Raw genomic sequence first — 26,806 nt, 5'->3', positions numbered from 1 at the left:
GGCTGACACAAAACTGAAACACTAAGCTTTAGACAGCGTATTATCATGCTGCAGATTTATCCCTTTACATCTAGTCATGTGAGTGTCTTTTCTCCACAGATTAGAGGATGTTGGTACAGTCTGGTGCTGCAGACCACCATGAACTTTAGTACAAGTAACAACTGTGTTACAGTAAATCCACAATACAGCTTTTGTTAGCTCTAGTGTACGGAGGCAGACATTTAGTCTTGTGTGTATCACATTAGCCCTGAGGTTTTTCTTGTCACATTACTCCTCCCCTGGCTGAGTAACATTACGTCTCTGTTATCTCCTCACTTTAATCAGACTTGTTCAAAGCTTTGATGTGAATACAACATCTCCTCATTCATTAGTCACTCACAGGCTCGCTAATTGGTAGGTTTTTTTTACAGACGAGGTTGCTGAGACTTCGTTTCCTCATTACACTTGTTCGTCTGTCGTTGAAACATAAAGAGGAATTGACAGTGTAAAGTCAGGAGGAGGCTCTTGGTGTCTTTGTTCCCGTGGGCAGAGCAGAGTTAACATGCAGCGCTTTCATGTCTTTTTACAGCAGAGTGAAGTGAAGGAGGACGAGGAGCTTCTCCCGCTGTGATTGTCGAGGATGTTGTGGGAGAGGCGGTGAAGAGCTTCTGATGCTTTGTTCTTTTTAAACTGCTGCTCTTTAGTGAAAAACACATCACTCATGTTTTGATGCTAGAGCTGTTTCCCCTCTGCAGTTTCTGTTTTATATGCCATCTAAAGGGACATTTAAAAGCTCAGTCTGGACAGTATTTATGTCTCTAGCGATGGCAATTGCAGGGTAGTTCGTAATACAAAATGATACGACATGATGCAATACAGTGTAATGCAATGCCAGACAAATGAGGTCCATGATAACAGTGAACTGGTAACCAGTACAGTGATAAGGCAGTACTGCAAAAGAACAGGTACATCAGTATTTATACTCATCGCAAAGCATCACGATTTGGACATCGCATTTCACTGCAGGCAGTCACGAATACCAGCCTCCCTATGGTGTCCTAACCCTAATCTAGGTGGTGGTAACGCTCATTATTGTTTGCAAACGGCTAATAAACAACAAACAAGCACGCACAACAAAACACATGAAGAAGATGTAAAAGCATAGAGTGTAAAAGATGTCTAACACATTGTAAAGGCTACAAAACTACTAGGGTCTAAATAAGAAGTCTCCCTGATGCTAATACTAAATAGTGTCTCCTTTTAGATGGATAACAGCCTGCAGTTGTTTTTTGTAGTTTCCAACAGTCTCAGACTCGTCTCCTGAGGAATTCCAGCCCATTCTTCTTTGGCCAATCTCCCAAGCTCCTCCAGATTTGATGGTCTTCTGGCAACCTTGGACTTCAGTTCACCCCACAGATTTTCAACGGGATTCAAGACATTCAAGTGACACATGTTTTGAGTTGTCGTGTTGGAAGACAAAGTGACAACCCAGACCCAGTTTTGCTGCTGACTGCTTGAGGTTTTTTTTTCTATATCTCCACATATCCTTCTTTTTTCAAGATTCATTCCACCTTTATGAAATTCCCAGTTCCAGATGTACTTATGAATCCCCACAGTATAATACTCCCACCACTGTTTTTCACTGTAGGGACGGTGTTCTTTGGGTGATACGCCTCTGCCTTCTTTCTCCAAACATCAACCATGTCTCTATGGCCAAAGAGCTCTAGTTTAGTTTCATCTGACCAAAGGACATGCTTCCAGTATGCAGAATCTTTCTCCATGTTGTCCTTAGCAGACTTCAGTCTGTCTTGAAGGCGTCTCTTTTGCAGAAGTGGAGTTTTTCTTGGTCCATTCCTGTGCAGGGCCCTGGTGATGGTCTTATTTGAGAGTACAATTCCTGACTTGTCAAAGTCATTCACTAGTGTCTTGGCAGTTGTTCTAGGGTCTTTAGACACATCCCTCGCTAGTTTTCTTTTCAGGGTCTTTGAAATCTTTCTCTTCCTACCTCTGCCAGGCTTGTTCTGGACTGTGTGGCTATCTTTGAATTTTTTGATTATACATCTGACTCCAGTTCTTTACACTTGGAAACACTGTGATAACTTTGTATTTCCTTTTCCTGTTTTGTGAAATTTTGTGTCTGTGTTGCAAAATAAAACAATGTGAGCATCCAAAATAAAAACTAGGATGTTGGAAAAGCTATGTCAAAAATGCCTTGTTTTGATAAACAGCACTTGGGAAATACTTCAAAAAAGAAACTTTTGTGGGGTGCTAATAATTTGTCCTTATCTGTATCTTGTGTATCACCATTCAACTAAAAATCCAGAGATAGGATTGTTGATCCATGTGTCCCAGCCCTCCCTTCTCCTGATTATGTCTGTAAACAAATGTCTTGTGTAGTAAATATACTTCCATTTACTATTAGCACAGTGATTGTTCAGAAAACCTGACTGATTCTTTTTTGTCTTCTTGCAGGACACTGAGATTGCTCCTGACTGCAACCATGTAAGTAATCCCTCACAAACAGACACATGAACATTTGGTAGTTTTTATCACACACTAGCACTGATCCTTTCTTTTTTTTTACCGGGTTTAGTTTTCTAAAAGATAAAGGTTAATCTAGTACAGCTGCATGGATTGTTATAAAACAGGGTTTTATGCATTCGTGTCCTCTTTAGGAGGAATTTCAAATCTTTAGTGAACCATTTTTTCTCTATTATCAAGCCAAGTCACAGTTTTATATGAATTTGTGAACAAATGAAGGTAGAATATACAGTCTCAGCTGAACCTTAGCGCTAAAAACAAGAGTTAACATGTCGGCATTCTTAGTTACAATGGTAAGCTTGGAAGTATTCAATCACTCTCTTTTAATTGCCCACATTTTAATCTTACTTTATTTTAAATAAAACTACACTTAGTCACGGTGTCGAACCAGGAAACTGGTCACACTATTGCATTCAGTCAGCAACAGGAAAAAGTATCAGGCTGTAATTGAGCAGCTGTTTGGTGTTGTTACTGGTAGCCAACACCTGCAGGACGCCCTGGCTGAAAGCGCACCTGTCCCAGACAACCTGAGGGGTCTGGATCTCTGATGATTTTGCACTTTATAGACCAAGAGTTTAAAATTTTCCTCCAAGCATTAGTAAACATCACAATCAGTGAGTTTTAATTGATTTTATTGACAATTTTCTTGTATACATAACTATGAAAAAGCCTTTTTCTCTTTCCATCTCAAATATGTTTCTATAAGAACCACTAAAACTTTATTATTAAACTTGTCCTTCTAATATTCCTAACATATGTGTCTAAAAGATACCAAACAAAACAAATGCTATCTTTTACTTGTCGTTACCTCCACTCCCAAAAGTAAAACCAGCTTTCAAAAATCCTCAGCCCACATAAAATCCAATCCTGACGACCTTTACTAACCACCCGGCTCTCTGACATCCAGCATGTCTGTTTGCTCTCTGCAGCTCATTTCTCCGTCTGCTGGATGATTAACCTTCAGCGTTCAGAGTTCACAGCAGTTAACGTTAGACAGCTTTATGAATTGCACGAGGTTAATCGACCACTTGGACAGTCTTTATTACACCGCAGGAAAGCTTTGGCTGTAATTACTATGTCACACAAACACTCTCCCTCACACTTGTTTTGTTGTGGTGTTATTTTCTGGGCGGTCAGGCTGCCAGAAGCTCTTATCTGTGGCTGCTGCAGCTGCAGCCTCACTGGCACGAAGACAATAGACACATAAATAATTAAGACAGAAGGAGAGAGGAGAATTTAAAGATAAACGAGACGTTTGGGAAGTTTACTCTGAATTAAATGACATCCAGAGTGACTTATTGTCAGTTTAAGGGACACTATGAGCTGATCTGTCAGCGCTGGACTTGAAGGAAAGGTCATCCACTGAACTCTGGGACTTTTAAAAGTCATGATTAAAAGACTGCAGCTGAGGCAGAGATATCCTGACCTGCAGGTCCCTGTATGGTTCAGGCTTTCTTAATCCTCAGCTAATGCTAATCAGTCATTTCCATAATATTCAAAAGAGACCGAATCCTAAACTCCACTCTCACAGACTCACAGACAAGTTCCAGTGACGTGTGTCCATGCTCAGTGCTGTTTCAATGTGGAATCATCAAGACCATGAGGGTTCACATGTGGATGTTCAGTGGTAAATGACGCTCTTTCTGCAGACTTTCTGCAGAGTTTATGGTAGATTTGATGAGGTGATCATCTAGCCCGCAATCACATGGTGACAAATACTGAAGCAGCATGCAATCGAGACATGATAGGTACACACAACAAGATTAAATGACAATATTCAGCCTAGTTTATTGCTTTTGTGGTTCTTTATTGCATGTTTGAATAGCTGTTTGTGCTCAAATATTTACAAAAAAATGAGGAACTATTGCTTTACATTGTAAATAGGGACTTTTAATGTGTGTTTTAAAATGCAAAATAATTGAATAATGTGAAATTCAAAATGTGATCAGTCATGATTAACTACCCAAATCTAACAATTAATTGTGATTTTAAAAGATTACACTGTTTGATAGCCTTACTTTACATAATATAGAAGATAAAATATATACACTAGAGCACTGGACATCAAATGGAGGCCTGAGGGCCACATCAGGCCCCTCACAGCTTTGTGCCTGGCCCCCAGAAGTTTGATTTGTTTATAAAAATCCAAGTATCAGTCGTTAGTGCATGATTTATGATTAACACATACAATTTTCTTTTGTTTTTTACCTTTATTTAACCAGGAGAAAACCTCATTGAGATTAAAAATCTCTTTTTCAAGAGTGTCCTGGCCAAGACAGCAGCAGTGAACAGAGTTTCAGACATACATAAAAACAGCCATACAACATAATACCAAGATATGTAGTCCATATGCAAAAAAACACAAGAATATAAGCAGCAGCTATTTACCAGAATCAGCCAGGATTAATCAAAGCATTTGCATCCAGATGTGTCTGCTTCCAAGTCTTTCAGCTTTCTCTTAATAGTGTCCAATGTAGGGGTGGGTAAAAATATCGATTAAGCGATGCATCGCAATGCTTCCTTCCCCAATTCAATAGCGATTCAGCAAATCCTCTGAATCGATTCACCTCCTGGCCAGTGGGGGTTGCTGTGCATGTGATTCGCATTGTATGGACGGAGGCCGCACTCAACCAAACAACAACCAACCATAACCATGTTATGTGAGGTTTATCACAGTTTCCAAGAGGACAGAAATATTAATATATTAAGTTTACATGCACTTTACTTTTTCAGTGTTTATACAGAACTGTCATGTTTTTTGCTTTTGTACTCCATATGCACAAATAAGTAATTATTGTTCAAATTTTTATTTCAAATTTGTTTTATTGCTAAAAAATGTGAGGTGACCTACCACATATGTTCACATGGGCATGAAAATAGTTATTAAAAAATTGTCAACAGGTTATTTGTGTATTTCTACTTCTTACTGAATCGAAATTGAAGCATTTAAATCAATATTGAATAGAATCAATACCTAAAGAATCGAAATCAAATTGAATCGTGAGGTTCTTAACAATACCCAGCCCTAGCCCAATGAGATCAGTTCATTGAGTTTCAGCTGTTTTTGTAAATCATTCCAGGCAGAGGGAGCAGTGAATCACTTATTCTTGACTAAAGCTGCCCTTTTCTGCATCTACTTTCCACGTTGGGGTCTGCAAGAGTGCAATATCCATGCACAAGAATCAGCACCAAAGACTTGTTTCCCACTTAGATTTCCATTAATCAAAACACAGCACATTAGCATCAAACCTAGGGATGGGCAGCCAAACAGCACTAGAATAATGTGGCAAAAATATCTCAGTCGCCCCCTTGTGGCAGGTTGCAGTACGGGCGACCTCAGTGCTAAAGGCTAAATTTCAAAGAAATTAACAATATTTTGACAATAATTTGTTAATCAGACCAAAATGCTCATATTACTTCCTCTGAAAGTCTGGCCCCCAAAATGTGTGCTAAGAATAAAGCCGGCCCTTGTACAAATATAGTTGATGACCCCTGCACTAGAAGATTTAGTCATAAATATATTAAAGTAGTAGGGCTGACACCACCCAGTCAGTTGGGCGATTGGTTGTTGGATGAGCTCTCATCTGACTAAAATCTTGTTATCTTGATGGTCAGACAGTCCCGTGAGCCCCCTGGGTGGAGACTCAGTGGGAGTAAGAAACAGCGGAAGCATGCAGCAAGGAGCAATGAGGAACCTGTAATGGATTAAATTGATTTAGAGATAATGTACTTTTATTTTTACCATCCCCCATTGGTTGGTCGGTGTGTGGGTGTAATTTTAGCCGACTAAATTTTTCCTCGGTTGACTACAGACCTATGTGTAAGTGGTTTTCATCTGGTCTTGGCTCAGAACCAGGATTGGGCGGTATTCATGTTTTAATACTGACATACCCTGCCTGAATTTTACTGGGGTAAACGTTATTACTGCCAGGTGTTCAAGAACCACATTATGCAGGCACTTATCGGTGCACACCTGCAAGCACCTGCAGGTCTAAAAGTAATAGCAATTACAGTTAAAGAATTGTTCTTACACTAATGAAGAATACTGAACTACATCAGGACGGAGGAGCAAATGAAGTTCCTCTCTTTTTCCTCTCTGTCTGTGATACTTATGTGCGCTCCTTTCCTCTCTCTTCCTTCATCTTCTTATTTGATATGGGAAATGATAAACAACTATTATCAAACAGATCTGAGAGTGAAGGAATGTTGTGTGTGCTTGTAAACAGATGACGATGGGCCTTTATTGTTATTTATTTTTCGTTTTGCTTCAGTGGCAAACTCTGTCCAGCTGCAGTTTCACTTCAATGGAACCTTTGACCACTTCAGCACCTAAAACATCCACCAAGCACCGATAAATATTATCCACACTTCACATAAAAATACACTTAAATTAAAACGTTATTAAAAACCTTAGATGGTTTTGATTGTGTCTGCTGCAGGACATAGGGTTATTGATAAACTTTAAAGTTTTCTTGCCACTGAACCAAACCTAGAAAGAAGAGTTAAAGAGTTTTTTTTTTAACTCACATCTTGGTTCACATTACAGCCACTGGCGCACATTTAACGGTTTGCCTAGAGAAGAGCATACCACAGTGCCAGCTGTGTCTTGCCATGGCACAAGAGGATATACGCACAGACATAATTTTGCCAAATTAGCCTGACATCATTAAAAGGAGTTCTTTTATCACTTTTAGAGCATCTTCACACAGACAGTGATGCTGCAGGTGGAAAGGGACACACACTCTCAAGACATTTATTATAAAAGTTAGCTCATACAGTAAAAGTACATTTAGGCTACTTTATACAATTTAAAATAGAGCTACGGCCTAATGTGTTTAAGACACTTTAATGTAAGAAGTAGATCAGATTAGTGGAGACAGTGGGCTTAAGTCTGGGCCCTGGTTGGGTTGCCTTGTGAAAAAGCCTGGATCCAGCCCTGATGTTAATGAAGGTAATGCACTGGCAGGCATGTCATGTCACTTCTGGCTGCAGGGCTGTGTTAAGAGAGGAAAAGAAGGACAGTCAGGGACTGACATTTTACTGAGGCAAAGTCTTGAGGATGTCTGTTCTTCAACGATGAGAAAAGGTCATTGTTTCAGGGCAGCAAGTTGTTCTCTTTCATTAAACATAGTTGCCCCATCTGTGACTTATTTCTCTGCTAAAAATATAAATAAATATGATACATTATGATAAGTAGTTCTATTGTTTATCCACATATGCTCTGACCCACTAGTTGAGAACCACTGCACTATTTATGTACTTTACGTATTCCACTGTTTTTCTGCTTAAATGTAGAGCTGTTTTTGTGTTTGATCTTGATGTTTTTTCAGTACCTTCCCTCAGTTATCTCAAATATGTATGTTTAACTCCTTTTCTTTGGCCTCTTGATACCAGTTTCCATGTAAAGCTGTAATGCATATGAGTAAAATTAAGTATATTTATTGTTTGTTTCCTTTCTCCGTCAGCTGCTCTGGAATTATAAACTAAACCTGACCACGGACCCAAAGTTTGAGTCGGTTGCCACAGAGGTCTGCAAGAGCACCATCGCTGAGGTCAGTGTGCGCCACAGGAGGCTCAGGGACAGCTTCCCGTCTGGATTTTAAAACGTTTTCACATGCGTCAATAAAACAGTGGTATTTTCAGCACTCATTTACATAAAGGACTAAATAAAGATTCAGCTCAGTGAATGACTCATAGTTGTATCTGGAACAGGAGCACTGGGCTTTGGCTACAGGACAAACTTCACAAATTAACGTCCCATGTTGTTGATTAGAGAATAACTTAACCCCCAGACTTTATCTGCTGAAAACCTGTGCATGGGTGTTTAGTAGTGTTGTTGACCAGTCAGGGTCCAAATCTCGACATTTGAGCTTTAAGTATTTAAAAAGAAAAAAAATCATACTGACTGCCCTCTGGATGTTGACATCGGCATCATGCAGAATTGGAGAACTCCAGATGGGGATGCATAGTGAAACACTACCAAAAAGGCCATGTTTGGAGTTGTTTAGGACCATGCATGGGCATTGCGGGGGGGGGGGGGGGGGCTGATTACCTGGGCCCACAGTAGGGAGGGGCTCTTGAGAAGCCTGCAATGAAAAGTGTGTTTTCATTTATTTTTTCTTAGTAATAAGTGTCATTGAATCAAAAGCGACTAAATGAGTCACTCAACAGACTGGAATTTGTATCAAATAGAGTGAAAAACAATACTGGGGGGCCCCTGCTCCTCCCTTAAAAATGTCCAAATGTTGTCCAGCGCTGCAAAATAATGCAAGTAAAGTTGATTTAACCATAATTAAAATATTTCTAAGAAATTGGGAAATTATTGTTCAAAAGTACATTAAAATGCATTGATATTTGTAAAAATGACGCAACATTCGATGCTTGGCTAGCCGTTTAAGGGGGTGCCTGTGAAATATTCTTTCTGGGGGCCCAAAATCCCTAGCTATGCCCCTGGGACCATGCCAAGTGTTGAAAGTGCAAGATTTAAAACATTCTTAATTCTGTTGCCATTTTTGTATCCCAAAAGTAGTGAAATATTCAGGCAAAAAAAGTTAAAAAAGAGAACCACAGAGGAACAGAAGCAGACAGGAATTTAAAAAGCCTCCATCTAATGCCTGGACTATGTCACACAACCCATCCTGATGGTCTGTTTCCACAGGTGGTCTGGGTTGGTTCACCACGGTTTAACACATATAACTCTGATCTTTCCCATGTTTACTCAGCTATTTGCACATTAGACTTTAATAATTTGTCTAAAAAGACTATCTATTAAAAATCACTTAGATAAGTGAAGCTCAGTGTTAGTTCATGGAGAACATGGTAGTCATACACCCAGCCATGATCTGCCGACAGCCAGCTGATCCCAATTCCTGCTGGAATACCTAACCTCCTCCACCCTAGCCTCCTCCTTTATAGCATAAAGCTTGTTGCACCCTCATATAGAGATTGTACTATGTATTAATAGCTTTTGAACTAATTCTAGCCATAAGGAGATTTCTATGCGCTCCCTGGAAAGTCAGTCATGCAGCTTGACTGAGCCAGGGAGCATCGTTAGAGCAGAGCCTTCCCGCCAAGTCAAACTGTGATTACATTTGGTAAATGGTGAAATGTATGACGAGTGTTCCTGACTGAAATGCCAGTTTCTACAGAGCAGTCACATGGTTGTCTTCCTCCAGTTAACCATGTGTTTGATTTTTTCAGATAAAGGAGTGTAATGAAGAAGAAAGAGGGCGGGGCTACCTGGTGTCCTGCTTGGTGGATCACCGTGGCAACATCAGTGAGTACCAGTGTAACCAGTACATCACCAAGATGACCAGCATCGTGTTCAGCGACTACCGACTGATCTGTGGCTTCATGGACAAATGTAAAGACGACATCAACAACCTGCGCTGTGGCAGCATCAACGTGGGACTGAAGGTGAGAATGCGTCTCACAGGTGATTCACTGTCGCCTTTACTCCTTACTGTTAACTTTAATTTATGGCTTTACAGTTTACTGAAGTTTTGGGCAAAGACAGTTTATCTTTTGGCTTTTATGCCTTTACTTAGATAAGACAGTGGGTAGTACAGAGTTCCCGTGGATCCTCAAAAAGTCTAAAAAAGAAAGTCTTATTTTTACCAGTGAGAGGCTGTAAATTTTAGAAGGCACATTGGTGGAGGTATCATGCTGTGGGGATGCTTCTCAGCTGCAGGCCCTGAAAGGCTTTTAAAGGTAGAGGGTAAAATGAATGTGGAAAAGAATAGGAATCTTATTTGGTCTGCAACAGGACTACAGCTTAGGAGAATATTCATTTATTTTCTATCAAGACAGGACGATGCCCCTAAAGCATACAGCATTTTTTTTTTTTTCTAATTTTTTTATAAGCTTCCCCCACAGTGAACTCATACCTGAATGGAGCTTGTCATTGATGCACACACAAGAATACAAAATATTTTCTCTTTAATCTGTTTTAAAGCAAAGGAAAGATAACGCCACATTCCTAGATTCTTAATGAAAATAGAAGATAACAGTTGAGCTTACAAAGCTTGGGCAAGCTACAAGTTTGAACCTCAAAGTATTTCGTAAAAGACTGAATGAAATGATCCCACCAAATCCTGATACAGTTGTCTTCTACTTGCTGGTTGACAACAATTTACTTGCTCCATTTAATGGTGTGACAAGTTCTGATGTTGTTTACAGAGAGCTAACTGTGTCTCTTTCTGTTCTGACAGTATATTCTCTACTTGATGTGGCAAAACTCATAATCAGTATAAGTTTGACTGGTATTAAGATCAGGATACTCTGTGGTTTTTACAACACTTGCAACACGTCTTCCTCAAATGTAGACACTCTTTATTCTTTGAAAAAAGCAATACATGAAAATAAATAAGTGAAAAAAGAAATATACAGAGGCTAGAATCTTCAATGCACTTTTTGAAGGATAGCTTTTGGTCCTGGTCCTGTTTGGTACATGCTGTCCCCCACTCTCTTCCCCATATTTCCTGTCTCTCTTTAGTTGTCTTACTTATTAAAGGCAAAAGGACTTTAAAAAATATAGTCCACAGTCATTTCTACGCATAAATTCCTTTATTTTCTGGATCTCTTCTTTACTTTCCATTGCCATAAGTGGACGCTACAGTGCAGCATTTTTTCTAGCGTAGTGCACCTGCTGCTTGATTTGTTGACTACAATCTTTTGCCGAGTTTCTGAGAAATGGTGCAATTGTTTTGGGATGCATTTGGAATGAAACCCCTCTTGTCACTCATTCCCTCATCTTCTATCATCTGCTTCCTCTCCTCAGGACGTCCACTCCCAGGGCGAAGTGATCGCCTGTCTGGAGAAAGCATTAGTGAGGGAGGCGGAGCAAAAAGATCAAGTTCATCCAATCAAAGAAGAGTGTCAGAGGGCAATCCTGCGGGTAGCAGAGCTGTCATCAGATGACTTTCACCTCGACCGGCACCTTTACTTCTCCTGCCGAGACGACAGGGAGAGATTCTGTCAGAATGTATGGAGACAGCACTTTTTCTGCAGGACTTCAGATGCTCACAAATAAATTAAAAAACATATTTATACTTTTAATTCATGTTGAAATTATTTTCTTGTGGGGTTCAGAGACAGTGTTATTCACTGGCTTTTTTCAGTCCTAATTTACATGAAAAGGAGAGAAGTGGTACCACAACTTCCTCACCAAGTCTTCACAGTTGTCTGGCTGTTAGTGAAGACATAAATGATCAAAGAATCAAAGAATGCATGGTGTATAATTCTTATTTTCCTTACTAACAATCATTCTATTTTAAAAAACAAATACAGATACCTGTAGTATGTGCAGAAAGTCATCAGAAAATGTTGTTAATAAAAAAAAACACTTTATTTTGTTAGAAATCCTTTGAAATACTTTCCTGATTTTTGACATATTTCTAGTAATAAATATATATTACATCTTTATTCTGTTGCTAAACAGTTAAACTATGGATCAAAATAAGACACCCTTTGGTTTTATGCTATTATCACAGACTTTGTCATCTCTTCTGCTCTTCCACAGACTCAGGCAGGTGAAGGAAAAGTCTACAAATGTTTGTTCAATCACAAGTTTGAAGAAGCGATGTCAGAAAAGGTAAGAGAGACTAAATCTCACCCCTGTTAAAGGCTCGGAGGGCATTAGTTCAGATTTGTTTGGTTACTAAAGCTTCTCCGCCTCCACAGTGCCGTGACGCTCTGACCACCCGTCAGAAGCTGATCTCTCAGGACTACAGAGTCAGTTACTCTCTAGCTAAAGCCTGTAAGCTGGACCTGAGGAAGCAGCGCTGCAGTCTGGACACCAATCTGCCGAGGGCCCGCGAGGCCCGACTGTCCTACCTGCTGCTGTGTCTGGAGGCTGCAGTGCACCGAGGTGAGTTGGGAAAGAAATTAGCTTTATTTCCTAAATGACAGGGAAGGACCTTTTCTCCTGCAAGAGCCATTTTTGTCCCCTTCAAAAAATCTGTCTAGAGCCATAAAACACATTAGAGCCTTACAAGGAAGGTACACAGCCTAAGAAGTCAACACTCCAGTCATGTGTAGCAATGGAACTGGATTCCTATTAAACATCTACCTCATTTGGTGCTGTCAAGCTTTCATTGGATAACACTGAAAAATTTATTTTGAGCTACTTTTAACCTCTTTTTATGGCTACTTTTGTCACTTTTGGACACTTTTACCCATTTTTGCCACGTTTTAACACCTTTTGACCACTCTTTCCTGCCTCTTTTAAGATAATACTTTATTGTCCAAATTATCAGGAATTTGTCTTTCATCACCAGCTCATCGATCATCACAATAAAGTCACATCACATGTAAATAGAGTGTATCATTAAAAACATCATAAAAAATCTTTTGCTTCTTTTAACCCAGTTTTGCCACTTTTATCTAATTTCTGCCAATTTTCATCCATTCATGCCTCTTTTCACCCATTTTTCTGCAACTTCGTCATGTTTTCGTCACTTTTGACCCCCCTTACCCCTTTTTCTGCCTATTTCAATTTCAGAACCCCCCCCCCCCAATGCAAAAATCCGACATCCGAGTGTTTTCAGTAACAGATTCCGCAGGCATGTTTTGGGGATCTCTGAGACCAAAATAAACTTGTTTTAAAAAGGTAAATTATCCGACCTTTAACATTACCAAAGAAGGATAATTTTGTTCAAATGAAGGTTTTAAATTTTGAAAAAGGCTTTATCTGTACTGAATTAATTTTTGTTGCTTTGATGGGCTGGAGTGGGCAGAAGAGCCGTACGCAGCTCTGGACCGCCACAGGATACCAAATCATGCCCTAAATCATGAAAGTGCAACTCAGTAGTTTAATGGAGGGACTCAGACATAGATGTAGAGTGCATCCAGTTGTAAGTAATCATTACCCTCAGATTAACAACAGTGACCTGAATTACAGGACAGTCTTGTGCTTTTATCAGATGAAAGTAAATGTAGTTTTAAGCCTGTTTTATGTTAGTATAAATCAGAAATCCTACTAAGATCACAGTTATTTGGGATTGCAGATTCACCTAGATCAGGTCTAAAGACTGTAGAGCCCCCCTGCAACAACAAAGTGGTGAAAAAAAGCCAAATACTCATTAAAATAGCCTTCCCTCCCTGTATTGTCAGTGCTGAACATCTTCAGTAGCAGTCTGCTCTTGTGCTCTCCAGGCCGTACTGTCAGCGGAGAGTGTCAGGGCGAGATGTTGGACTACAGGCGGATGCTGATGGAGGATTTCTCTCTCAGTCCAGAGATCGTGCTGCACTGTCGGACAGAGATCGAGGCTCACTGCTCCGGTCTGCACCGCAAAGGTCGTACGCTCCACTGCCTGATGAGGATCGGGCGAGGAGACCGCAGCACGGCCGTTGACAGCGTCTGCCAGAGCGCTGTAATTATTCATTTTATTTATCAAACAAGTTTTACTGTTGTGTGTCTCTCTTTTTTATTTTATAAGTCTTGACGTCGAAACACAGACTTTGTGGTATCTCCCATTTTTGAAAAATAAATAATTCATGTTCAATTGTATTCTGAGTAAATCTGAAAACACTTTACATAAATCATTCAGTTTTCAAGCTGTCAGTGGTCCATTTTACTGCTGATGGTTAATATTTTATTAAGTAGAAATATGTTTCTACAAGAGCAGAGTCAACAATGCCAAAAAGTACTTCTACATTTCCTCATGTTTGTCTAGAGCAGATTTTTCATTTTAGATATCTCAGAATTCGATTTGACTCTGATTCTGGGGGTCAGGATTTGATTCAGACCAAGTCCTGATTCCCAACACATTCCCTCTTACTTATAAAGAGGTGATTATTTTAACATTTTCTCCAGCCTGCTGTGTACCAGGAGGCTGTAAATATTCATGTGGCATAAAAAGCGTAATAAAATGTGTTTAGGAAAATGCATTTTATAAAAAAACACTCAGGGGTTCCTATGTTAATATTTGTATAATCTCTGTTTCCACTGTAGCTGCAGACTTTGATCCAGTCTGCTGACCCTGGAGCAGACTACCGAATAGACCGAGCGCTGAATGAAGCGTGTGAGTCCGTCATCCAGACTGCCTGCAAACACATCCGCAACGGAGACCCAATGTAAGCACACAGACACAGATGTGCACACGCTCATTCATAATACATAATTATGCCTTCGGTGGTTACAGCTTTTGTTTGATAATTTAGTATATTGCCCCAGAATACATTTCTCTCAACAATCTTGTTAGGATGTTATGACTAGTTTATCCCCCAAAAGAAAAAGAACACATTTTGTCAGAGTTTTTTCTTTTAAGTTAATTGGATTTTCTCTGTAAATCCCTTTAAACTGAAAAGGCTTCAACACCAGAGCTTTACGCTTTAAAACCCAGTTTTATTATCACAGTGTTACAGGAACTATGATCACATAGTTAGTATGGTTGCAAGATGTGCAAAGGGTGCAAGAATGCAAACTAGACATGATCAGAGGTCTTAAATATACAAGCAAGTCAGCAAATTAACATAGGGTGGATAAAATAATCTAAGATAGTTTACACTGATTAATGCAAACATGCATAAGGGGTGAGGCATTTTTGTGTGAGCTTTCTTACAGTATTGGAGTTACAGTAGAGCCGTAAGAGACGGTACAGGATAAATTACATTAATCTGTGCTAAGGTGCATGTTAAATTAAAGGTCTATGATCTGACTCTGTGACTGTGAATGGTAATTAGAGTAACTCTGTGACTGTTGAGTGGTTCTTACCAGTTTTCACCTTTTCCACAGTCACCTGTGTTCTAAAAGACACTTCTGTGAATTCCTTGGGCCAAATTGGTGTAAGTGGTGTACTTCAAGTGTGAGAGAGAAAGAGAGGCTGACTCAAAAGTTGAGATGGGGAAGGAGCGGGGAAGTCGACAATGTGATCGTTGTTTTACATTCGGGGTATCATTTAAAATGTTTTTGTGTGTTTAGGATCCTGTCGTGTCTGATGGAGCACCTGTACACAGAGAAGATGGTGGAGGACTGTGAACACAGACTGTTGGAGCTACAGTATTTCATATCCAGAGACTGGAAGTGAGTCTACATGTCTAGAGAGAGCTGCACATTTATGACATGACATTTAATATTAAGCACATACAACAACAGTAACACATTTATATATGATATATGAAGCCAAGTTTACAAAAAGACATAAGAATTAATTAATCAGTTATAATTGTATATATACGGGCTGTTATAATCAATTACAACAGCTTGTTTAGCTACATGTAACAATAGAGATCCTTGAACCTTTAAAATGGTCACAAGGGTCCAAAATTGATTATTTAATCCAGCTCATGGTTCTGATCTTTTCTGACAAACATACTACAAAAATGTTAGATACAAGGTTGTTTCATTCCTCTCTTTGTGTGCCAGGCTGGACCCCATCCTGTATAAGAAGTGTCAGGGCGACGCAGCTCGACTCTGTCACACTCACGGCTGGAATGAGACGAGTGAGCTGATGCCGCCAGGGGCTGTCTTCTCCTGCCTGTACCGCCATGCCTACCGCACCGAGGAGCAGGGGCGCCGGGTACAGTGACACATATCAGAGACATGCCATCACAATTACCGTATAAAGTCTTTGATCTAAATAAAGACTGTTACTTTTTTAAGACTACACTGAGCCACACACTAGATGATTTTCAGATCTGAACCCATTTCAAAAACATGGGAGTCCCAAGACACAAGGACATTTTGACTGATATTTTAAGATTATAATCTTATAATCCAGCTGAGATTCCATAGACACAAGATCTCACAGAAACTCAGGATCAAACGTGCCTTTTTTTGCAAATTTATTTAAAGGTAAAACAGAAAAATCACATTGACAGACCCTCTGCAACAACACTTGAAATTTAGCTTAGCTGCCTCCCATTTCTCTGGATCTTTTCTGAGATGTTTCTACACCTTGACTGAGTCCATTTGAGGTAAATTAAATCAATTGGACATGATTTGGAAAGGCGCACACCTCTCTATAGAAGGCCTCACAGTTGACAATGGATAGCAGAGTAAAAACTAAGCCATGACGTCAGAGGAAATGCCTGCAGAGTTCAGAGACAGGATTGTAAGGCACAGATCTGGGGGAGGCTACAAAAACATTTCTTCTGCACTGAAGGCCTCCATAATTGTCAGATGTAAGAGGTTTGGCACAACCAGGACTCTTCCAAGAGCTGGTCGCCTGGCCAAACTGAACAATCGGTGGAACAGGGCTTTAGTAAGAGAGGTGACCAAGGGTTTGCTTGCTGTGTAATTTTCAAAAAGGACTCAAGGCTTTGATTGCTGCCAAATGTACTTCAACTGACTACAGAGTAATTGGTCTGAATACTGATTTCGATTCAACATTCCAGTTTTTTCTTTTTACTAAATTTGAAAAAAAAAAAAAAAAAAAAAACAAACAAAAAAAAAAAACCATTGTTTTCACTTTGCCATTCTGGGGGTACTGAGTGTAGATCAAGGAGAGAAAAAATGAATGTAAGCGGTTTTTGCTAAATTCTGCAACATAACACAACTGAACCAAAAGAAGAGGGTCTGAATATTTTCTGAATGCACTCTTAAATATGTAACATGGAGCAGTCCTAACTCAAATTGTAAATATCACAGGTTTCATATTTGGGATTTAAGATCATTATCAGAGCAGTAACATCATCATTTTGGCACCACACACTTGAGCATTATTTGGACAAATAATAATTTGGTCATTTGCATTCAGGACATGCTCCCCAATCACTAGGAAAGCACATTTGACCTGAAGTTGGGCTTAAAATTGTCTAGTGTGTTGCCATGTTGGAGTCCATTTGAGTACTGTCTGACTGACACTGAAATTACATCACGTGTAACTCTTGATGGTCTTAAATTCACCAGGTGAATCCAGATGAACAGGTAAGTTGTTGCTGGGTCTCCTTAATGAAGTAATAATGATTCTGGTGAAGGGTTGTCTCATAATGATAGTAATAATGATGATGATCTGGGTGGAAGGAGAGAATTGATCTTCATCTATCAGTCCCTGATTGAATAATTTAATGTTTGGATGTTTTATTGGGACTTTTGTTTCACAATCTTGTTTGTCTCTATTTGCAAAACAGCATACACAACCAGCAACTTAAGGCTCATTTCTGCTCTAAGTTTGAAATCCGTACAGACACTGACAAAGCTTTCTGTCCATACCCTGCCTCTGTATATATGCATGTTCTCTTTAAGCTTACCAATACAGACTAAAAATTGCTAAACCACCAGTAATCATGGGGCAGTGTTGGGCAATTTAGCTAGTCAGAGCAGGAAAACACAATGAAGAAGACGAATTTGAAATATGGTATTGTGTGAGTTACTATAAATTAAAAACATATATATAATGTCAGCTCAAGTGGGTATGAAGACTGACAGCAGAATAGCTGGGCTGAGGAGTGTTTGAGACAACGACGTCTAGTGGATTCATTTTTCAACAACCATCCCAGTGTAACAGATTCGTGTGCAGAGATGGGGGGAGAATGTAAAGAGAGCATAAATGGGTCTTTCCACCCACAAACCGCTTCATTAGGTACACCTACATGTAATCAGCCAATCACATGACTGCTACTCATGCATTTCAGCATGCAGAGATGGTCAAGACAAAGGTCAAACCAATTGTCAGAATAAAGATGAACGCCATCCCAACTATCTTTAAGTTTCACAGAAAATGATGAGAAACAGAAAGTATTCATCTAATATCTCTGGACCAAAACATCTTTTTGATGGCCAAGGTTGGAGGAGAATGAGCAGACTGGTTGGAGCTGATGAAGAGGCAAATACGGTGCTGTGAAAACGTTTTTCCCCTTTCCTGATTTCTTTCTCTTTTTTTTTGGATATTTTCACCTTTTTTAAGATTCATTTTTGGGGCGTTCAATGCCTTTATTGACAGAGTAGGACAGTGGACAGAATCAGAAATAGGAATGAGAGAGGTGGGGAGAGACATGCGGGAAAGTGCCACAGGCGGATTCAAGCCCAGGGCGACCATGTATGGGATGCACCTCAAACCACTAGGCCACTTGTGCCCCTATTTTCACATTTAAATTGACTACCAAACAAATTCTAATATTAGACAAAGATAACCTGTAGTTTTCAAATGATGATATATTTATTAAAAGCCATCCAAACCTACCTGGTCCTATGTAAAAAAAATAAATAAATTGCCTCCTAAACCCAACAACAGGCTGTGCCACCCTTGTCTGCAACAACTGCAAGCATTTGCGATCATTGGGAAGGAGTCTTTCACATATGTGGGGAGTAAATCTTGTGTGTTGCTGACCTTGTTTACTGACTCCGCCGCTCTGTTCCATTTGCCAGGTTCTTTCATGCCAGTGTAAATCCACAATTTCTCTGTTTGCCGCCTTCTTTGCTTATGCAAACTTTAGTGTTTCTCAAAAGTCAGTCTGTCCTTTGTCAGCAGCCTCCGCTGTATCCTGTCTTCACAGATCAAACGGTCTCCCAACATCATTGTCATCGAATCACCAGTTGCAGTTCTGCACCGGCTTTTTCAGTTCTGACACATTATCACCCACACTTTGCATATCGCTCTGGTGCCCTCTGTTGGCACTAAGATGCAATAAAATTCCACAGTTACTTCATAACACAGGGGAAGTCCCTGAATTATGACAATTTCAAATTTTATTGAAAATCTGTAACTATTTATGATTTTTTATGTTACCATTTTTTAACCAGTAAACCTAAGAAGTCTTCTGAGGGTTATGAAGGACATTTGGTGCAACCGTGAGGCATGCAAATCAACACAGACAGACACACCACCAATTATAGTAGTAAGATGGGCAAAATGCTGATTTGAAGGCTTGGTAATTGTAATAAAAGTCATGAACTCATTGTGAAAACATGTGTTAAGAACAAGCAGGTATGTTAAATGACATAAAAAATCAGTGGTGTTGTGTACAAATGCGGCCTTGTCATCAATATTATCATGTTTTGGGTTTCAGTTATCTCGGGACTGTAAAGTGGAAGTTCAGAGGATTCTTCACCAGAGGGCACTAGATGTAAAGTTGGACCCTGAGCTGCAAAAACGCTGCATGACAGACCTCGGCAAGTGGTGCAGCGAAAAGACTGACACTGGACAGGTGAGACTGACTAAAACTGTTCCTGCAGCATTTACTTGAGGCTCAGGTTTCCAATCAGCCTTCTCATCAGTGTTTGAGCGCCCTCTGTTGGTGGTTTAGTTCATTATGGTGGCTCTTCTTTACTTTATCTTGTTTGTTTAAGGTGAGAGGTCTTACATTAAACATCCTGTATTAAATAAAGTTAACTGGACATGATTTGGAAAGGCGCACCACTTTCTACAAAAGGCCAGATCGTAAAGAACAATGAAGCATGGTGGTGGCAGCATCATGCTGTGGGGGTGTTGTTCGGCAGCAGGGACTTGCAGGCTGGTCAAGGTTGAGGGAGAGCTGAATGGAGCAAAGCACAGGGGATTCAAAGAGGGTCTGAATACTGATGTGAAAACATTTTCTAAAATTCTGTTTTCACTTTGTCGTTCTGGGTTACTGAGTGTAGATTAATGAGAGAAAATGACTGTTGCATCAGGCTGCAACATAACGACACTGAACAAACTGAATACTGACTAAATGCACTGTAAATCATCTTGTGTTTTACTTACTCTTAGATGTATGTCACTTTAGACAAAAGCGTCTACTAAATCTAACTTTGTGTTTAGGAGCTGGAGTGTCTGCAGGATCATTTGGAGGATTTGGTTTCCACCTGCAGGGACGTCGTGGGTAACCTGACAGAGCTGGAGTCAGAGGTAGGGGTCCTTCATTTCAAACACAAACTAAATAGGTTGTGTGCAGATGTCAATTCACAGTGGACAACTCCAGATGGGGGGCAGGAAGTGATTTCTGCATCGAGAAGCACTATCAAAAAGCCAAAGTCTAAAGCTGATTACGGTGCTGACTTCAAATTGTGAAAAATAAAGAGTTTTGAGCTACTTTAGAATCCAGAAAATATTGACACATTAAGGCAAGAAGTTTGAAACCTCATGGAGAAAGAGCAGTAGGCATGTATAAAAAGCCCCCAATTAAAGTTGGGAGATGTTGAGCCACATAACACTTAAATAGGGTCTGTTTCCACCAAGCGGCCTAGTTTGGTTCAGTACAGTTTGTCACAGTGAACCCTGATCTTTCTTGTGTGTATTCAGCTGATGTCCATCCAGCCTCATGATGGGAAATTTGACTCTTTTTAGAAATCTGGATCATCTGGTGCAGTTCAGTAATAAGAGCTGGACTTTTAGCTCCTCAGCGGCTCTACATTTGATACCAGTTTGTCTTTTTAAATGTGGATTAAATAACAACAAATGTAGAAGAAAGGACTCTCAAATGGGAACCAGCTCCTACTGTACATTAAAAGGAGCCAGCTTGTAGCATCCTTGCTCAGTCTCTTACCCCACAAGTTTTATTTTCTTAATAGTATATCAGCGTTTCCATTGAAAACATGCGTATGACAAAATGAAGGAGGAAAGCTGTTAAAGGGGCACAGATCACCTCATAGCTCAGCACAAAGTCTCCTCTAGACTCTTGTCTCCCTTCACCATGCCAGGAAAATCATCCATGGAAAAAACATTTTTTATGAAGAGTAGGGATCATGCTCAGTGTAGAAATTTTCTGATGATAACTGCAGCGTGCAGATCTACCTGGAGCTTTATCAACCTATGAATGGGCTCCTGAATTTCTGGAGTGTTGATGCGACTGTTGTCTTTGTTTTACCTGCATGATCATGTTTCTGTTTGCTACCTGTAGGACATCCAGATTGATGCTCTGCTCATCAGAGCCTGTGAACCCGTCATACAAGCTCACTGTCACGTGAGTACATGCATTCAAATGTACAGAAACTGAATCAAACAAGAAAACCTGTTTATCCATTTAAAGGAAAATTATATACTTTTTAAATTACTTAAAAAAGCCCTAGAATTTTTATTTTTCACTCTGAATGACTTCTAAATGGTTTTGATTAAGATAATCTTTGCTTGTTATTTTGTTTTTAGGATGTTGCTGATAACCAGATTGATACTGGTGATCTGATGGAGTGTTTGGTTCAGAATAAACACCAGAAGGAGATGAACGACAAGTGTGCAGTCGGTGTTACACATTTCCAGCTGGTCAGTAAACATGTAATTCTCTTTCCTTCACTATGTTAATATTTTAGACCTGATCTTTCACTTTAATTTAAAGCATAAACACTAATTATTTTCTACAAGTCACTAAAGCTCAATGCATCTGCAAAGTATGCCATTCTTCTGGCAACATTTGATCATCTTTTCTTAACTGTTTCACATAAGCTGTGATATTCTAAGTTGAAAGACAAACAGATTTCATCCCAGTGAATCAGTTTTTATTTTCTTCTGTTGTAAGTATCCATAAAAAGTCAATTGATATGATCCCCTAAGAGTCTGAAACTGTTGGTTTAAGAGACAAAATGTCCAAGACGGGTCTGGCTGCAGACGGCTGATCTCAGACGCCCCCCCTTGCAGACCACTACTGTGAGACAACGCTCCTATCAGAACAAAAATACACGCTAAATAAAATCAGATAAAATTTCTGGCTAGGATGAGGGTAAATGCTAGGGTAAAGGTTAAAAATTAAAAACCTGACCTGCAAAACCTAATTAAAAAACATTTAATAAAGCTGCTTAAGGGCATTTTGTTGGCACTTTTTGTTCTAATGTCTATAAGCATTTGTACAGAGCCTTGGATGGGACATGGGGGAAAAATAAAACTGACAATGTAATTTTCTTTGTATTTCAGGCCAGGTTCTTTGTGATTAACAATTTTTATTGGTTTTCAATTAACATAGAATCAAAACTTACAGAACCCTTCCCCATTGCCCACCCATGGTCATCACTATAAATACGATCAGTCTTGGTTATAAGCCTCAACAAAATTCCATCTTAAACAGAGACATGTTAACTTATCACAATAAAAAGGGCAGATTCAGACCATACTCCAATAAAACTGTAAAATTAATGTAATACCAATAATGATAATGATAAAATAAAGTCTTGAAGAAAAAAAAAAACATTTCAGCCCAATTTCAAAGTAAAATTCAATGAATCTCTCCCTGCAGATTCTCGCCCTCCATTGTTTTGGTTAGTTTGACCCAGAAGTAGTCACTGCTACGTCATTTTAATCTACTTTTGCGAGATTCCCCATCATCGTATCCAAAAAATTTTTTTCCCTTCATCATTTTATTTTTTTTCCATGTCCGGGCTCTGTACATTAGCGAGAAGCAATGGATCACGGGTAAAATTTTTACCCCAATCAATCAGGGTATCTCTACTTCTATTACATTCAACATTATTTAGAAAAAGAGCTGTTTCATAATGTTAGCACTTTAATTTTCAGGCTCTATCTTTACATCGGCATCATTGTTTGCACTTTTGCTTCGGAAAGATTTTGAAAGCAGGGCTGTAATGTATTTCTACACAACCTTTCAGCTTTATTATGGTCTGAGAAAATCTCTGAATTCAGTTAAACAAGAGAAATATCAATGAATGCATGTTTCTCTCTCCCTGTGTTTGATTTCAGATCCAAATGAAGGATTTCAGATTCTCCTACAAGTTCAAGATGGCATGTAAGGAGGATGTTCTGCGTTTGTGTCCAAACATCAAGAAAAAGTGAGAAAGTCCTTTTATTTAACTCTTTCTCTGTTTTTTATTCTCTGTAAAACTTTTTTGTGACCGGTCCGTGAGTTCTTGCTGTTTTCTGATATTTTTTGTTTTGAAATGTGCTTTACTGTGCAGGGTGGACGTTGTGATCTGCCTGAGCACTACGGTGAGAAACGACACGCTGCAGGAGGCCAAAGAGCAGCGAGTCTCGCTGAAATGTCGTAAACAGCTGAGAGTGGAGGAGCTGGAGATGGTAATGTGCACGTTTTATAAGCATGAGTGGATTTTTAGCTCTTGGTGTAGATATTTTAGTTTTCAGAAGTTGGCTGTTTAGTTAAAGAAAGAAACGCCTCATAAAACTCTGAAATGTTTAAAACTTTCTAGCTGATGCAGCACTGATACTTTGGGGCTTTTGGGGTTGACTTCCTCTCCTTTCTTCTTCTTCCCTTCAGTCAGAAGATATTCGTCTGGAACCAGAGCTCTACGATCCGTGTAAGTCCGACATCAGTCGTCTGTGTCCTAACGTGGCTTTTGGAAATGCTCAGGTGAGGATCCGCAGACACAGCAGACACATCCCAGCATTAGAAAGAGGATGTTAGTATCATTCTAGACCTCTTTTCTCACTCTCTCTCCCTCCTCTGCGCGTGTTTCTCCATCAGATGATTGAGTGTCTGAAGGAGCAGAAGAAGCAGCTGAGCCAGCGCTGCCATCAGAGGATCTTCAGGCTGCAGGAAGTGGAGATGACCGACCCAGAGCTGGACTATCAGCTGATGAGGGTCTGCAAGCAGATGATCAAGGTAAGGAAGACAAGGAGGAGGAAATATTTAGTTAGCCAGGGCCCTGCAGATGTTTCCAGCTCATTCATATTGTTGGCACTAGGAGGAGGAAGACGCCATCACAGTCATGCAGTGTTCATTTCATTGACTAAAATTATGACTTTAAATGTTTAGCAACTACCTTTTTTTTCCACAAAGAATACAAAATACAGCTTTGATGATTACCAAAATGTTAGAGCAGGACTGTCAGACATTAAAAATCCTGATTTCTCCACTGTGCAGTTGGGGGTGGGTCAGCTTTTCTTGGAAAACACTGATGTGGGGGTCCTCAGTTGCAGGCTCATCCCCTTAAAAAGATTTCTGGATAAATCAGAGGATCATAGGCTCAGTAAAATAATTTACAAGGAAAAATGCAAAAAGAAAATATCTATTAAGCCTCATAAACATCTTCAGCATCTTCTAACAGGTCAACACTTTGAGCTATTTTCCTCTAATCTTTACTTTGCCATCACTCTGGCTCACTAAGATGTTTGCTCCTTTGGAGTTTTGCATCCTGTTCGCAGATTTCAGAGGTTTTTAATCAATAAAAATGGTTCTTGAAGTTATATTAATTGACTTACTAACTTTCCCACAGCGTTTCTGTACCGAAGCAGACGCCAGAAACGTCCTTCAGTGTCTGAAACAGAACAAGAACAGCGAGCTGATGGATCCCAAATGTAAACAGATGATCACCAAGAGACAGATCACTCAGAACACAGGTCAGTCACACGCTCACTAACATGAACCGCGTTCATGTCAGAATGTTTGTCATGCTGACGAGCCTTTGTCTTCCTCTCCCTCTAGACTACAGGTTGAACCCGGTGTTGAGAAAAGCATGTCGAGCCGACATCCCAAAGTTCTGCCAGTCAATCCTGAACAAGGCGAGCGAGGACAGTGAGCTGGAGGGTCAGGTCATCGCCTGCCTCAAACTCAAATATGCAGACCAGGTCAGTCCAGGAAGACTATACAATACTTCCACTTGACAATGGAGTCTCCCGCATGCCTTTTGGAAAACTAGTCCAGATTTAATCTGAGTTTTCTTCAACTGTTTCTTTCTAATTGCCTCTCTCCCATAAAGCTTTGACTGGTGAAGAACCTTGTGTCTAATAAATTTGAGAATATTTCCAAAAGTTAGAGCTTTTTTCTTTTCTTGAAGGCAGACATAAACTGTTAAATAATAAGAATAATTTCAAATCAACAGTGGTTATTTTCTTATATTGTGGGTTTTGTGTGATGTGGTTTCAGAGGTTGTCTCCTGACTGTGAAGACCAGATCAGAGTGATCCTGCAGGAATCAGCCCTTGACTATAGACTGGATCCACAGCTGCAGAGACACTGCACAGAGGAGGTACAAACACAGACACACACAACACACTACTGACACTACTGAATCTCATTTGTCTCTGCTTAGTAAAGCTGACTTTTTCCTCAAATACTTCCTCGTCACTGTTTCCCATATTAATTCCTACTTTTGTCTTTTCTGTTGCCTTATCTCCTCTCCTCCTTTCCTTCAGATCTCCCGCTTGTGTGCAGAGGAAGCAGCAGCTCAGGAGCAGACTGGTCAGGTGGAGGAGTGTCTGAAAGTCAACTTACTTAAAATCAAGCAGGAGGCCTGTAAAAAGGTAAATACCTATTACAGAGGTGGACTCAGGATGTTCGAGGGCCCGGGGTGGGAGTAGTAAAAGGGCACCTGTTGTATGAACTTGAAGTTGTCATACTTTTACAGTTAAATGGTTTGAAATCCTGTTCAGTATTAAATGTTTTTATTATGTAATTATACCTATCACAGCTCTGTAATAAAGCAGAACTAGACATCTATTTCACAAAGACACTCCAGTGAGCATGTCAGGTTCAGGACCCACCAGTCTCTTATGACAGATGACGACCCAAGTTTCCAAAAAATTTTCAACAATAAATGTTTTTTCTTTTTTTTAAAGATTTATTTTGGGCCTTTTCATGCCTTTATTTGATAGAGGAAGACAGTGGATAGACTCAGAAACAGGGAAGAGAGAGGGGAGAGACATGTGGTAAAGGGCCACAGACTGGATTCGAACCCGGGCCACCCGCATACATGGGTGGCGCCTTAAGCCACTTGACCACCTGCGTGCCCCCAACAATAAATGTTTAATTAATTGAATGTGTTGCAGTTTGGATTATGATTGGACCAAAATAGCTGATATAAAAAGAAAGGGACAAAACTGACAAATTTTATACCCTCTTTCCCCATCCTTATGTGACATTTTTTTTTGCCAATTTTCCAGAGAACTTGTGAGAGTACTTTATTATCATGGGAGAAGTAGCCATTTATTGCAAGAAGAAAAGATTAATTAGTTGAAATATTGATCAAACATTTAAATTTACACAATTTACAGTCAAACAGGGTAAAATAAAATGCATCTTGATTTTCATTTCACCTTTATCAACAGTCTAAATGATTTGAATGAATTCAGTTTTGATGCAGAAACTTCTTTTATACCCCACCTTCCTCTCTTTCTTCGTCTCTTTGTTCACAGGAGGTCTTGAACATGCTGAAGGAGAGTAAGGCGGACATCTTTGTGGACCCGGTCCTCCACACAGCCTGTGCTCTCGACCTCAAACACCACTGTGCCGCTATCACACCAGGCAGAGGACGACGTGGGTGCTTTTACTCAAATATGTTTATATTTAGAGAACTTTCAGGTCTTGTTGGGATTTGCTTTGTTTGTTTGTCTTAATGTGCTGCTGCTCTCTCATCACTCAGAGATGTCGTGTCTGATGGAGGCGTTACAGGACAAAAGAGTCCGTCTGCAGCCCGAGTGTAAGAAAAGACTTCAGGACCGCATTGACATGTGGAGCTACGCTGCAAAGGT

At 39.8% G+C, this 26,806-nt stretch overlaps 1 protein-coding gene across 2 annotated transcripts in view; it reads left to right on the top strand.

Annotated features, from left to right (window-relative positions):
• Positions 1–26,806, top strand: part of LOC121510301 (Golgi apparatus protein 1-like) — a 40,050-nt gene that overhangs the window by 9,551 nt on the left and 3,693 nt on the right. The window contains exons 2-26 of one of the 2 annotated variants that reach the window (XM_041788284.1): positions 2,452–2,481; positions 7,986–8,072; positions 9,721–9,936; positions 11,300–11,503; positions 12,041–12,112; positions 12,202–12,388; positions 13,675–13,892; positions 14,474–14,595; positions 15,443–15,544; positions 15,887–16,040; positions 17,372–17,389; positions 19,471–19,608; positions 20,202–20,288; positions 21,280–21,342; positions 21,525–21,638; positions 23,064–23,152; positions 23,279–23,396; positions 23,596–23,688; positions 23,803–23,940; positions 24,554–24,677; positions 24,763–24,905; positions 25,204–25,305; positions 25,472–25,579; positions 26,471–26,591; positions 26,698–26,804. In XM_041788284.1, coding sequence (XP_041644218.1) covers positions 2,452–2,481; positions 7,986–8,072; positions 9,721–9,936; positions 11,300–11,503; positions 12,041–12,112; positions 12,202–12,388; positions 13,675–13,892; positions 14,474–14,595; positions 15,443–15,544; positions 15,887–16,040; positions 17,372–17,389; positions 19,471–19,608; positions 20,202–20,288; positions 21,280–21,342; positions 21,525–21,638; positions 23,064–23,152; positions 23,279–23,396; positions 23,596–23,688; positions 23,803–23,940; positions 24,554–24,677; positions 24,763–24,905; positions 25,204–25,305; positions 25,472–25,579; positions 26,471–26,591; positions 26,698–26,804 — 2,955 coding nt within the window. The remainder of the gene's footprint in view (positions 1–2,451; positions 2,482–7,985; positions 8,073–9,720; positions 9,937–11,299; positions 11,504–12,040; positions 12,113–12,201; positions 12,389–13,674; positions 13,893–14,473; positions 14,596–15,442; positions 15,545–15,886; positions 16,041–17,371; positions 17,390–19,470; positions 19,609–20,201; positions 20,289–21,279; positions 21,343–21,524; positions 21,639–23,063; positions 23,153–23,278; positions 23,397–23,595; positions 23,689–23,802; positions 23,941–24,553; positions 24,678–24,762; positions 24,906–25,203; positions 25,306–25,471; positions 25,580–26,470; positions 26,592–26,697; positions 26,805–26,806) is intronic. The other variant, XM_041788294.1, reaches the window with a different exon arrangement.

The sequence above is a fragment of the Cheilinus undulatus genome, linkage group 1 (assembly GCF_018320785.1).
Source record: "Cheilinus undulatus linkage group 1, ASM1832078v1, whole genome shotgun sequence".
Taxonomy (NCBI): domain Eukaryota; kingdom Metazoa; phylum Chordata; class Actinopteri; order Labriformes; family Labridae; genus Cheilinus; species Cheilinus undulatus.
Note: the sequence above shows the minus strand (reverse complement) of the source record. Positions and strands in the feature narration are given on the sequence as shown.